The sequence below is a fragment of the Emys orbicularis genome, chromosome 8 (genome assembly GCF_028017835.1).
Source record: "Emys orbicularis isolate rEmyOrb1 chromosome 8, rEmyOrb1.hap1, whole genome shotgun sequence".
NCBI lineage: Eukaryota > Metazoa > Chordata > Testudines > Emydidae > Emys > Emys orbicularis.
In genome coordinates, this window is record NC_088690.1 from 109,812,008 (window position 1) to 109,825,969 (window position 13,962).

The 13,962-nt window shown below is 56.6% G+C and overlaps 1 protein-coding gene across 1 annotated transcript in view; it reads left to right on the forward strand.

Annotated features, from left to right (window-relative positions):
* The window catches only part of LARP1 (La ribonucleoprotein 1, translational regulator), a 72,466-nt gene extending 63,760 nt beyond the window's left edge, over positions 1 to 8,706 (forward strand). Inside the window, exons 12-19 of the mRNA XM_065408814.1 lie at positions 1,338 to 1,461; positions 3,209 to 3,414; positions 3,582 to 3,688; positions 4,362 to 4,513; positions 5,290 to 5,434; positions 5,765 to 5,874; positions 6,653 to 6,780; positions 8,485 to 8,706. Coding sequence (XP_065264886.1) covers positions 1,338 to 1,461; positions 3,209 to 3,414; positions 3,582 to 3,688; positions 4,362 to 4,513; positions 5,290 to 5,434; positions 5,765 to 5,874; positions 6,653 to 6,780; positions 8,485 to 8,706 — 1,194 coding nt within the window. The remainder of the gene's footprint in view (positions 1 to 1,337; positions 1,462 to 3,208; positions 3,415 to 3,581; positions 3,689 to 4,361; positions 4,514 to 5,289; positions 5,435 to 5,764; positions 5,875 to 6,652; positions 6,781 to 8,484) is intronic.
* Positions 8,707 to 13,962: the final 5,256 nt, after the last annotated feature.

Sequence of the window (13,962 nt, forward strand, 5' to 3'; positions counted from 1 at the left end):
TTCGCTGCTGTTTTGACCCAAGTTACCTCACTCGGGATAAGAACACGCTCTCCCCAACCCCCGAGAAGGCCTTAGACTGCAGTGTGTTGTAGAAGAACAGTTTTACTGAGTGCCGTGGACGTCTGTGATGGTTCCCCAGGCATACGCGGAGCCGTGCTTGGTACTACACCGTGACGGGGAAATACAGCTGTCCCGTGGGGGGCAAATTGAAGCTGAGAATGAGGAGGCGGAAGTGGGCGGGGGTGAGGAGGAGAGGGCCTGAGGGAGGTGCTGTTTGGGAAGCCATAGGCAGATTCACATAGTAAGTGGGCAGCGAGTGGTGCGTGGAGGGGGACACCTGGGTGTCTGCTTGGGAGCACTCGGAGCCTGTGTAAGTACCTCAAGAGAGGAGAGGGGCTGGGGGGGTGAAGAAGGCGCTGGAGGCCTGGGGGAGGCTGGTCCCTGAACGACCTTGGAGCCCAAGGGAGCTGTAAGACATTCTAGAGGTGACAGAAGTAGGTGAGTGTGAAAGGAGCAGGAAGGGGGTGGTGATGCCGGTGTCTTCTAGCACTTTCATGTATTTATCCTCACATCACCCCCAAGAGGGTAGGGAAGCGTTGGTATGGTCCCCATTGCACTGAGGCACAGAGAGACTTAAGTGCCTTGCTCAAGGTCACCAGGAAGTGTCCGGAGCTGGGAATCAAATCTTGGGTCTCCCACGGCCTAGGCTTGTGCCCTGGCACCAGGCCGTTGTTCCTAGAGATGAGCATGGTGCTGTTCTGGAAGAGCTCCAGGTTGGATTGAGAGTTGGGCTGGCTAAGAGCAATGAGACAGTGACGGCCCCATCCCTGCAGGACATTGTCACGGGAGGGTTTCCCTTTCCCGTCTCCAGAAAAACATAACTGGGACAGCAGACGTGCCGGAGATGCCAGGGAGCTGCGCTAGCCGAGGGTGAGGGGTGCACGGGGCAGCACAAATCGCTCGTGTAGGGAGAGAATGGAAGGGTTCACTCGTCCTGTCCATGGCGCAGAGGGGTGAGCCGTGCCCCTCGGTGCTGGGAGCTGCCACTAGCACGAAGGGGTGGGGCCCCCTTTAAAAGCAGGTCATGGACTGAGTCTGATTCCCTTTCCCGGTCTAAATGGGCAGGTGCTGCAGTAGTTACCCACAGGGAGAGGGCATGTCCAGGCTGTGCTGGCAGTGGGAGGGAACAGCTTGATTTGAGGTGAGCCACAGATGAAGTGTCTGCTCAGGGCCAGCGTGGAACCCCAGAGGAGGCTCTCGGCTGAAGCGGGATGAACCGTCCTGTCGCGGGCAGGGCAGTTGGGCTGGCTACTCATCCTCTTTATCTCTAAATGCAGCAAGAAGTTGAGAACTTCAAGAAGGTGAATATGATCAGCCGGGAGCAGTTCGATACTCTGACCCCGGAGCCCCCTGTCGATCCAAACCAGGAAGTCCCCCCTGGACCCCCCAGATTCCAGCAAGGTAAGAGACGCGGTATTAAGGACGTATTTGTGTCGCTTACTTCTGGCCCTGGAGAATAAAGCTGGCTGTTCCTGCTCCAGGGCCTGAAATCTGGAGAGATGGGGCCGGCAGGGCCGGTTTTAGGAACTGCGGGGCCCGATTCGAATACCCGGCGGCGGTCTGGGTCTTCGGCGCGGGGTCCTTCACTCGCTCCGGGTCTTCCGCGGCACTGAAGGACCCCCCGCCGCCGAAATGCTGCCGAAGACCCAGACCGCCGCCGGGCGAGTAAAAAAAATGAAAAAGGCGCTCAAGGCGTGGGGCCCGATTCCAGGGAATTGGGGGAATTGGCCTAAAGCCGGCCCTGGGTGCCGGTGGCATTGTGCTGCCGTTAGCACGTTTGCCGAATGTGCCTTATCTGATGTCCCTAAGTGATGGGAAGTGTTCCCATAGCTCGAGCCTGATCTGCCTGGGGAGAGCCGGGTGTCTTTGACCTGGCAGCTGTCCCTGGGGGGAGCTCCTGGAGTGACTCTGCTGAGCAGGGAAGGGAGGCAGGGTGTCTTGGTGCTGTGGGTAATGAGCTGGGACCCATCCCCTGCCGGCCGAGCAGCTGGAGCACCTGGAACGGTGGCCTCGGTCATGCTGTGGCTGGCATGCTGCCAAGCCGGGGATCGGGATAAGGGTGTAGCGTAGTGCTCTAGTGACCCCACCAGGGGGAGGTGTGTGTGTGGGGGGGGTGCTCGCCAACCGTCCTGCTCGGGGCCCTCTGAACCAGAGGGGCCACTGCCCCATCATCCCGCCCATCACGTCTGCAGCACAAGGCGCTGAAATCGGGAGTGTGCTAGATCACCTCCCAGCAAGCTGCTGCGACCCGGCGTGGAGCTCCGTGCCCCGGGTCCCTCCATGGTTTCCAGCCGCCCAACTCTTCAGGCTGGAGCAGCTCGGGCACTGCTGCTCCCTCAACCAGGAGCAATGTGTCCCCTCCCCTCCGGCTCCCCCTCCCGGCTCCATTGGGACAGAGGCGGCGCATGCTGCCGAGAATCCCTGCAGGAGTCTACCCGTAGAGGCGTGGTCTAGTGCGCCTCCTCCCATCTAGCCCCGCAGCTCGCCCAGAGCGGAGCAGCTCGGGGTCCCGGGAGATGGGGGAGCTCAAACTCAGGGGTCTCCCAGGCGATGTAGGAGACTCTAACAGGTCTCGCCTGTGGGTCATGCTGCCAGGTGACATCTCTTGCTCCAAGGGAGGTGATTTGCGCAGTCAGACCTACTGGCTGTATCTTATGAATGAAATGAAGGAATCTGCGTGTGGGACCAGGTTGGTGGTGCAGCTGGTCCAGTGTCCTGGCCGGGGAAGTGGTACATGGGGTCTCCTCTTTTTCCGTGTGTATGTATGTGTGGGGACAGGGTGCTCCCTGGTCCCAGCTGGCAGACTGGCAGAACCATAGAGCCCTAGTCCCATAACTGCGGGTGCTCTTCTTAGCCCCACGTGGTGCTTTCCACCCGAGGCAGCTGCAGCTTGGTCGTAGCAGCCTCGTCCCTGGCGCTTGGTGTTGTCTTTCTGGAGGCGTTCGGTGAAAGGTCAGAACTGCAGGTTGCTCCTCCAGGCGCAGGGGACAGCAGCTTGCGTGTCTGGTCCATCTCCTGAACAGGCTTCGGAGGGAGAGATCTCTGCTACGCGGTTCCAAGTACAACCCGTGGGGCCCCTTCCCCTCAGCCAGAGCTCGGTGTGAGCTGGTTTCTGGGGGTTGTTCCCATCCCCCTCTCCTTCCTGCAGTTCCTACCGACGCTTTGGCCAATAAGCTATTCGGAGTCCCGGAGCCTTCAACCATCGCCCGATCTCTGCCAACCACTGTGCCAGAATCGCCCAACTATCGCAACGCCAGGACGCCCCGGACCCCTCGCACGCCTCAGCTGAAAGACCCAACGCAGACGCCCCGGTTCTACCCAGTGGTGAAGGAGGGCAGGACGATAGATGCCAAGGTGAGATGTCCTGGGGGGCTCAGGCTGCGTGTGTGGGTGACGGTGCTTTCAGCTACCCAGGAGGGGTTTGGGACTCCTGCTTCCTGTCTGGGGTGGCCGCAGGAGTGGGGGGGAGGGAGAAGGGGTCAACCCAGGAGAAAAGACACTTACGCCGCTGTCTCTTGCAGACCCCCCGGAAGAGGAAGACACGGCACAGTTCGAACCCCCCAATGGAATGCCACGTGGGCTGGGTGATGGATTCCCGGGAGCATAGGCCTCGCACTGCCTCCATCAGGTATTCAGAAGGGCAGAGGAGGATGGGAAGGGGGCAGAGGAGGATGGGAAGGGGCCAGAGACAGACCCGTAGAGCTGACGACCAAGGAGCCGTCTGCCCCTCGTGCAGCCCCCCAGCGCCCTCTGGCCCGAGAAGCACGGCGGTCAGCCGGGTTAGAGGGCTCTTCCCTCTGTAGCCCGCTCGTCCAGCGGAGCTGCCTGTGCAGGAGGGTTGGTGACGGGGTTGGGGCTCCATTTAAAGGGAAGGAAGAGAACTGTCCCCTGTCTGTGTGACACAGACAGCAGAGCAGCTAAACGCACGTGGGAAGCTAAACCAACGTGCGCTCGTGTCAGAGGGGCCCGTTCATGTGGCCCATGACTCTGCAGCTCTGAATCGTGTCTGATTTCTGTAGTGTTCTGGGTGTGCACGAAGACCGGGAGGGCCCTGGCCTGAGGAGTTCGTGCACCAGCCCCTCCCCAGGCCATCCCCTGTATGATCAGGTAGCAGGATGCTGCAGGCCTGTGCAAACCACACGAATCTTGCTTTCCTCTTGCCGTGCTGTCCTGCCCTGGGGGTGCGTTCCCTCTCGCTCGGCTGCAGCCCCTCATCCCACGAGTGATGCTGTGGCTCGGGCTTGCACCTGGTGGTGCCCAAAGGAAGGAAAGGGGGTTTGATTGGTGTGTCTTGTGCTCAGCTCCAGCCCCTCGGAAGGAACCCCTGCTGTCGGGAGCTACGGCTGCACCCCTCAGTCGCTGCCCAAGTTCCAGCATCCTTCCCACGAGCTGCTCAAGGAGAACGGCTTCACGCAACATGTGTATCACAAGTACCGTCGGCGCTGCCTTAATGGTGGGTTGGGGGAAGCCCCGCGGAGCTCGCACCAGGGCTGCCGGAGCTCTCGCTCTGTCTAGCAGAGGGTGGAGGCACCCCCTCTGCAGCCACACACCTTAGCTACGTGGGTCACGGGTGAGCATATCGTCCTGCTGCTGTGCTCTCTGCACTGGTACAATAGACTCCGCTGCTGCCTAAGCCAGGGCAGGGACATGGAATGGACAAGCCAAACATAACCCTCCTTGACCCTGCATTGTAAACTAAGGGGGGCTCTGGGTTACCGGTAGCTAGCATCCCGTCTCCATGCACGCAGAGAGAACTGACTTTGTGGAACTTACCCAACTGGCAGCACAGTCAACCTGTGGAACTCCTTGCCAGGGGATATTGTGAAGGCCAAAACTATAACCGGGTTCAAAAAAGAACTAGATAAATTCATGGAGGATAGGTCCATCAATGGCTATTAGCCAGGATGGGCAGGGATGGTTTGCCAGAAGCTGGGAATGGGTGACGGGATGGATCACTTGATTACTTGTTCTGTTCATTCCCTCTGGGGCACCTGTCATTGGCCACTGTCGGAAGACAGGATACTGGGCTAAATGGTCCGTTGGTCTGACCCAGTATGTCCATTCTTAAGTGGGGGATTACATTTAGGGCTGGATGCCCTTGTAAGCTTATCCAGGGCATCTTACCACCTCATCCATATGCCCCTGCTCCTGAACACGCTCTCCAAGGCAGGGGTATTCTACCCGTTAGTCTGGAACCCAAAGTAATTGCCTTCCTTCTCCCCCAAACAGAGCGGAAACGACTGGGCATCGGTCAGTCCCAGGAGATGAACACGCTCTTCCGGTTCTGGTCGTTTTTCCTCCGAGATCACTTTAACAAGAAAATGTACGAGGAATTCAAGCAGCTGGCACTGGAAGATGGGAAGGAGGGATACAGGTAGGGCAGTGGCTGATGTGGGTATGGGCACCTGTGCTGTGAGTTGGGATGGGTGGCTGCATTCACTTTAAGGGGTGAGAGAGCATGAGTGGGGTGGGCCCATCCTGGGGCTGGGCTGGTCTTAGAGCAGAGAGAGCGGGTGTGACCTTGGGGAAGGAACGGGGGAGACGCTCACGCGCCGCCTCACACAGAAGCAGGGTATTAGCTGTGGTGTGTCCCTCGGGAGTGTTCCCAGCCCTGAGAGATGGCGTCATTCCCTGTTGACACGGGGCTGGGTCCAGGAGCCCTGCTCTGACTTAGGCTTCTCACACGAGCTGCTGTGTTCTGCAGGTATGGCCTGGAGTGCCTTTTCAGATACTACAGCTACGGGCTGGAGAAGAAATTCCGGCCGGACATATTTAAGGATTTCCAAGAAGAAACCATCAAGGATTATGAAGCTGGTAGGTGGTTCCCTCAGCAGCTCCTTGAATCTCATCATCCAGCCCTGCTCTCTGTGACTGGCTGTCCAGGGGCTTCCTCTGGGAAGTCCGGCCATGCGGTTTACTGTGGTAATGGCGACGGCTATGACCGTCCAAGAGCTGTGTGGAGTAGAGCACATTGGGCCCGGAGTCACTGAGGGTTCTGGCTGTTCAGGACACAGAGGTGGCTGAGGGGCCTGGCGCTGGGAAGGTTGATGGAAATAGGCCATAGTAGATGTTCTCCAGATTCACTCTTCTTGTGGGACCAGGTCCTCCAGGGTTTCTCTTGAGGGCTTGCAGTGGCCCAACCCACCGACTGAACAGGACACCCTGCACCCAGAGCTAGTCACCCAGTAGTGAGAGGGATCCTCTCCTCTCCCATGGTTCAGCCGTGCCGGCTTTGCTGTGCTCACAGCCCCTGCTGGCCTAGGGAGTGACAGGCCAAGGTGGCCTCCGTGTGTGGGAAGCAGGCAGCCCCTCCTCTGCGACTTCATGTCAAGATACACTCTTGGTGCCACGCGGTTGCCGTGCCAGGCCCAAAGGGTCTATTGAGGAGTCTCCGCACCCGATGGGGTGGTGCCACGTGGTTACAGGCAATCCCCTGCGTGTCCTTGGCGGAAGTCCAGGGTATCCGTGAGCCTCTGAGAGGCCCGTTCGCATGGTGTCCGTGTTCGACCGGGGCGGGTGGAGAGTGCTCGTTAGGCTCTGGGGGGCCCTTCGTGGACAGCTCTGACGTCTGTAGCTTTGTGTCTCGTAACAGGGCAGCTCTATGGGCTGGAAAAGTTTTGGGCCTACTTAAAATATTCCAAAGCCAAAAATCTGGACATCGAACGCAAGCTGCAAGAATACCTCAGCAAGTTCAGGCGCCTCGAGGACTTCCGAGTGGACGTGAGTAGGCGCTGCGGCTGATCACTCTTCCCTCCTGCCCCCCCCAGCTCTCTGCTCTTCATCGCTCTTCCCTCCCCCCTCCTCCCCCAGTCCCAATCCGTGACCACTTCTCCCAGAGCAGGGGCGGTGGGTGGAAATTCAGTCAGAAGCGGGGCCAGGTGTAGCTCAGCAGTGACCCCTACTGTCGTGTTCAGGCCATTGCAGCTGGGTGGGGGAATACATTCCCCTTGGTTTCTGTGTCGAAGGGCCCCCTGAATACAGGGCTGTTCCTTGGCTACTCGGTCTCCATGGGAATAATATTCAACTTTGTTTTGCTTCCCCGGCTCTGAACAGCTGTGAAGTGCTTCCCTGCTGGAGAGAAGCATGGGCCTTGCTTTGATCCCATGTGCTCTTTTGTAGCTGGGCTGCGTGGGGGAGGCCGGGGGACGCTCCCCCACACACTGTGAATGGGTTAAGGTGAGGTGGCATTTTCACCCTAGATCTCTGACAATGAGTCAGTGACTTTAGGAGCAGCTGAGCTTGAGCACAGTCTGATACAGCTCGACAGTCTAGGGCTGGCAGCACAGGCGTGTGAAGCGTCCCGGGCAGGAGATAGGAGAGAGAATTTCAGATGAACTTTGAAATAAAGGGGGGGCTGGGCAGGAGGCTGCCGCACAGATAGTGTGTGGGTGTTAGAGGCGGGGCAGGACAGAAGAACAGCCAGCCTTAGATAAGGAGAGAGAGGGGCCTGCCTGGTATGGTGGAGCCAGGAAAGCCAACCCTGCCCCGCTGGCACGTTACTCGGCTCTCGGGGGTTAGCACAGGCCTCTCCGATAGGAGATCAGTTATCCTTCTGTACCTGCCAGCCCGTTCCCCCTGCCCAGTGCTCCTGAGGGTTCCAGCTCCGAGAAACAAGGTACCACTAGGTTTGCATATTGGGAGCCAGGTTAAGCCCGTTTGTACAAACATTTACTCTATTAACCCCCCTGTCCCCAGGGAGACAGGTAAGTATTTTTCCTCCCCATTGTGTCCATGATTAAAACACAGCACCAAGTTAGCTGGCTTGCTTGGTGGAGCCAGGTTTGGTAGTCAGAGCTGGTTCCCTGGCCTGCACCGGACCGCTGAACTGTACTCTGCTGAGAGAGGCTGGGCAGAGAGGGGGAACCTTCGCTGGAGGCCCCTATGCCTTCCCTGCATGCGCTTAGGGGATGAATCTGGGCGGTGGTGGGTTGGAACCGTCAGCGTATGTAGAGCAGGCCGCATCCCAGTGGGACCCCGTGTCGGGAAGCGCGAATGATTTGCTCGCTGTCATGACTCAGCGGGAAGCAAAAGCAGCTTGAGCGGCTGCCTCCTGGGGAGAGGAATCAGGATTATAACAAGAAGGGGAGACCGAAAACTTCCCCCCGGCCAAGGATCCGCCTGGGCCTGAAGCCAGTTTGCCCCACAAGAATTCTTCCCTCTGGCTCCCTAATGCAGCCGGAGTGCAGCCCTCCCCCTGAGCACCTGCATGAGTGGATGGGGAGGCTGGGCTAAGGTTAGCCTCTCCACCCCCCTTGTTCCCTGGGATCCAGGGAGGGCTCTTGCAACCATCGATGGGGCTTCCCAGGTGACGACAGGTGCAGAACACGGATGCGAGGGGGCGGTGGAGGCAAGACCGTGGCCGTGTGCATGGGGGTGACTTGCTTTGAGATGGCTGCTCTGATGCCAGGGACGTTTCTCTTTCAGCCACCCATGGGAGAGGAAGGTGGTCACAAGCGATTCCCGTCAACGTCAGGAGGAGATGGAAGGAAGCGCTACCCCTCCCAGTCTTCCAGCAAGCCGGTCAGCCAGTCCCCATCCAGCCAAGCCCATGCCTCGTCCAGCCAGCCTGCGAGAGAGGATGCCAAAAACCTGAGCCACCATGCCCTTGCCACAGCGGCTGTGGAATCTCAAACACTGGGGAAGTAGAGAAGCTGGAGCTTCTGCTTCCTATTGGGGAAGGGGTGGGTTGGTGGGGAATTTGACTGGGGGAGGGGAGAAGTGCGGTGGGGAGGGACAGAAGGGGAGTCGGATCGTGGGTGTCCAAGAATAGGCTGCTGGGGGAAACTTCAACGCACACGACCTCTCTTGTGGCGGGAAAACAAGACGATCGTAATCCAAAAAGGATCCTTTGCTTGCTGACTGGAGCTGGACCCCCTCCGCCCCCACTTTCATGTCTTAGCTTCTTTCTGGGTGGGTTGGGAAGGGGGAGATATTTTTTTTATTATATATATATCAAGTTTTAAATTATTGATAGAAGTTCGTCTGGATTTACCAAAATCACTCTGCGCTACGCAGCCCCCCCCCCCCCCCCCCCCTCGGACACGCACCCCTTCAGATCAGCTATGCAGCCAGCTCGGAAAGCTACGAGGTTCCGTGTCGAGTCGGCCTGTGGCACCCCAACGTCCCTGACCCGGCTGACTTCACCCATTCCGAATACAAGGATGCGTTTTAAAAACACAAACCCAACCGATACAGAAAGACTTGATTGTATTTGCCCCTCCTCCTGCCAGCTCCATTTCCCTCCACCCAACTCACCCTTCCATCATGGACAATTGGAAGTCAACCAAAGGACCTTGACCAGGCATCGTGATGGGCTCATTCAACCTTTCTGTGCGAGGACAGCGAGGATGGGATCTGCAGGCTTGTGCAGGAACGCTGACCGCTCTAGAAGGAGCTTTCTCTTCCTCTCCCTTTTGAAAAACCACAAAAAAAAAAACAACCACCCTCTACACAGACTGCTCTCCCTTGGCTTTCTTCCTTGAAAATAATTGTTTAAAAAAAAAAAAAAAAAATGTTGCCTTATTGTGGAGTGGGAGTTCTGTGACCCGCCTGACTTCCTCACGTGGCCTCGGGGCGTGGCGTCTGCGTGGGACGAGAGCCCTCGGCCAAGCAGCGGGAGCCCCTCCGTAACCGCCTTCCTTTGGGAGACTCCTGCGGGGAACGGCTGGCGATCTCCCAGGCGACCCGGTTGCATTGACACAGACACCGGAGCTGCTTTCTGCAGCCGAGAGGGACGTTGTACAAACTACGCCGGACGATCCCCCCCCCCCCTTCCCTTGGAGGTGGGCTGTAGGGCCCACTCCGGAGAGGAAGCGGTGCTGACGCAGCTTAATCTAAGACTTAATAGCCGAAGTAGTTGAAGCCGATGTAATGTATATACTGTTGTAGTGTCCTTCCTGCTACAGCAACTGTCCGTGCTATTGCCTCACTCAGACTTACAGGTGCACTGTCATTTTCTCTCCTCTTCCACCAGTCCAACAAGCAGGGGCAGCACTGGTGGGGTTATCGGTCTGCTGGGAGGGTAGGAGCCTAGCAGGGAAGGGGACAGCCCCAGTGGCCGGATTTCTCACTGCTAAGGGGGTGTGTGGAGCCGAGAGAAACGTGAATGTCCTGGAGCACGTTAATGCTACGGCCCAGCAGCTGAGGAAAGTGGATACCAAGAAACCCATCTTGGACCAGCGCTGACCCAGAGGGCTGGCTGGGTGGGGATGGTCTCAATTCAGACGGCTGCCTGTGAAATGTGGTCACAGTGCGGGTTTCCCTGTTACAGATGGGTGCATTCAGTCCTCCTCTTTCCCCCCGGTAGGGTGCATGGCAGGCACCACACTGCAGCGGTCGCGGAGCCCTGGGTTTTGCTTGCCCGACCACAGCACCACTCGGCGGTGCAGCATGAGACGGCTTTGGGGAGGATGTGCGTTCGGACTCTCCAGAACACAAGCCGCGCCTGGTGGGATTTGGCCGGGGTGGGGAGCAGACGGGGCAGAGATGGCGCGGAAGGAAGTTGTAGCTCACAAGGCAACCTGTGTCCCGGCAACGAGGCAGTGCGGAATTCAGGCTGGAAGACGGAGGTGAATTCCCTGGGAGGGGAAGGGGTACTTCCCTTGCTGGTAATATGCTCTGCCTCCATGTGCTCACGCATGTGCTTTGCTGGGTTCTGGGCTGTATTTCCTGTGTGTGTTGGCCTTGCAAGCCAGGGAAGGCCTTGCTTGACGGGTATCGAAAAGAATGTCTGCAGATGCTGCTACCTTGGCCCGCTGCTGTCTGGGCAGCGTAGGACACCCCCCCCCCCCGGCTCATTGCTGCCTCATCAGCTTTTAGTGCAATGGCATGTCACCTCTGAGCATCCCACTGATTTAGGGCTGCCTCATGTACTAGGCACCGCTCCTGGCAAGGGGGGTGTCTCTAGGGCTTGCATGCTGCTTAGTAGCTGGGAACCCTGCCCTGTACCGACAGGAGGCCCAGCAGTGCTGCGGGGTTGGAGCGCAGCAGTTCAGAGCAAAGCTGGGTGGGTCAGCCAGAGTTTGTCGCCGTTGGGTATCGGCATTGCCAGAGGTGGGTAGCGAGAGGTCCATGTGCTGCTAATGTGCCCTGTCCAGTGAAAGCAATCAGCTTCTCAGAGGTACAGTGCATAAAACAGGCTGCTGGGGCGGGGCAGAGATGCTGGTTGTTCCAGAGCAGCTTTGGGTGACCCTACAGCCGAGCTGCTGCCAGTAGCTTAGAGCCCAGACAAGGGAACTGAGTGGCTGGTACTTGGTGTTCCCTCAGATCAAGATCCTGATATATTCTGCAGCTAAAGCCCGCTAATGATTTAAGCACACAGGCCTGCCCCGAGTCCTTGCCTTATTCTGCTGTGTCTGGGATCGCACAGAGTGCCCGGTTGGCCACGAGAGCCCCAACACGCAGGTGCAGCGCGATCACGTGTCAGCCCTGATTTTCAGCCTTGACTTTGAATTTCCCTAGTCTTGTGAGCTGGAGCCAGACCCTCCCTCTGGCAGGCGTGTTGGGATTTAGATGGGGGTGGTAGGGAAGAGCCGGGAGGGTATTGAGCAGTGACTGCGGAGACACCGCTGTCTGTTATTGGGGGGCATGGTCTCTTTGTTACCCATTGTTTGCATCTGAACAACTCAAACCAGAAATTAGGAAAAGTGGGCTCGCCTTGAGTAGTAGTTGCTTGTGAAATCAACAGGCTAAAGGAGCCTTTGGATGGCAGAAGTGCCCAGGAACGTTCCAGAGAGCTTCAGAGATCCAAACTGATTTGCTGTTCCGTCTTTTTGTTTGTGCGACACCCTCTCCAATTTCAGCCCAGAGCAGTTTGTTTCCCATTTTAGTCAGTGGTTTGTCATTTGTCGTCCGTGTGACCAGGGCCTGTCTAGAAAGTCTTCTCTGCAGGAGAAGCTTGCCCAGAAGAGAGATCCCAGCAGTTGTGCCACAGCCCAGGATTGACATGCCGTTGAATTGTAGCAGATTACAATAGGGTCAAGTGGGAGCTGTGTTGGCATGTTGCTGTGTGAGGCAGGCCCAGATACCTGGGGGAGGGAGAGGAGACGTGGAAATGAACCCGAGAGAGGCAGCTGCGTTGCATCCTGCATATGGTCCTGCAACAAGGTTCTGTTTCACCCTCTGCTCTAGAGGGAGAGGAGACTTTTGCTGTTTGCTGCCTGCAGTGTACGATGTAGGCCACGTTCCAAAGAGGGGAGGACAATCTAGCGTTGGGTGGCACCAGGAGTACGAGTCTCCAGCACCATTGCTCAGACGAGGGCTGACCCCATAGGGTTCTAGCCTGTCTTCACAGGCACAGAGCCCCACAGCCTGCTTAGTGGGTACCAGGGCTGAGGGGTGACTGAATGCTAGGATTGACCTCAGAGAGGTCTGCCATGCCTCATGGTGCACACGGGACGAGTCTCCGGACGCACCTTCCCAAAGCTAAGTGAGACCCACCTCTGCTACATAGAATATATAGCAAGAGGATTGCATGTGGCCGAACACGCCTCCAAGGCGGGGAGGTGGCTGTTGAAATACTTTTCCCTTCTAGAGAAGAGCAGATGGTCTGACATTTGCATTGGCCTGATTTCCTTCCCTCACCACCACTTTCCCGGGAGGAACTTGATCTCCGTTCTAGTCAGGGATGGTCCATCTTGGCCATCCCACCTCCTTTTTAAAAAAAAAAAAAAAAAAAAAAAGTTTTCCCATGTGCTGATCGGTTCTGCTGCGGAGGGAGTCAGAGGCAGCTGTTAATGCAGAGCCAAGTCTGCCCCACGACCCCCAAGTGGGGGTGCAGTTGGCCTTGCCATTTCAGGTGGAAGAAGTGTCTGTTAAATCATGTGCATCTCCTCTCTCGGGCCCTGCACGTCGGATGTCCATCTTGCATACAGGTAGCTGTGGCAGGATCCAAAACACTGTGGTTCAGGGTTTGCACAGAGGTGGGGTTGGTTTGGGGGTTTTTAAAGGAAAACATGTCTAGGTGCTGCTGCTTTGTCTGCTCCTCGTGGCTTGTTTCCCCCTCCCGGTGGTTATCTGTAATTGTTGGATTCTGTCCAGGTTCTGTATTCACTCACTCTGCTTCTGATTGGTTGACTGTACTGTAACAAATGACATATTAACCTCAATACTCTGCCATACTTCTGTACACGTACAATACGACAATGCGGAGGGGAGCCTTTTAGCTGGTAATGCCTTTCTGATCTCTCTTGTTTTATCAAGCAAAAACACACACACAAATCTGTCAATGTAGCAAATTGTTTGCAATGCTCTGTATCCTGTGTGTGTCTCTTCTCCGAGACTTTGGGTCGTCCGCTCACTTTCTTTTGGAATCAACGTTAGGCTCTTACTAAGGAGAGGGTTGCTACACTTGATGTTAAATGCCTCACTGACTTTTTAGTTTTAATTTCCAATTCCTATAATAATTGAGGAGAGTGTTTGTTTTTTTGGAAAACAGTTTCATCTCTGATGTGGATTGGGTGGAGTGACTTTAAAAAAAAAATTCTAGGGGTAACGTTTCAAAGAATCGTTTACATCTTCACTTTCTGAAGACACTTGAACATAGGACCGATGTATCTGTGACGAGCACACCCTATTGTTGGAAGCTCTCTGAGCGGGAAAGGGCATGGGCTTAAACCTATCCAGTTTGGTTTTTATAGACACTTTCATGTCAAAAGTCAGATGTATTTCAACTAACACCCCAACCCCTCCTCTTTATTCCTCAGTGGTACATTCCCGCTTCTCATCACCTCCAGAATATCAGTCGTGTACAATAGGTTGGCTTGTACCAATGATATCCCTGGGAGAGGTGGGCTTGGTATCATTTCATCCATTGGAGTCTTCCTGGCATAGTGTTGTGTGCCTGTGGGAAAGGATGGCCGAACTCTCCTCCCTTTCCAGCCCCAGCCTGGGTTGGTCCCTGCA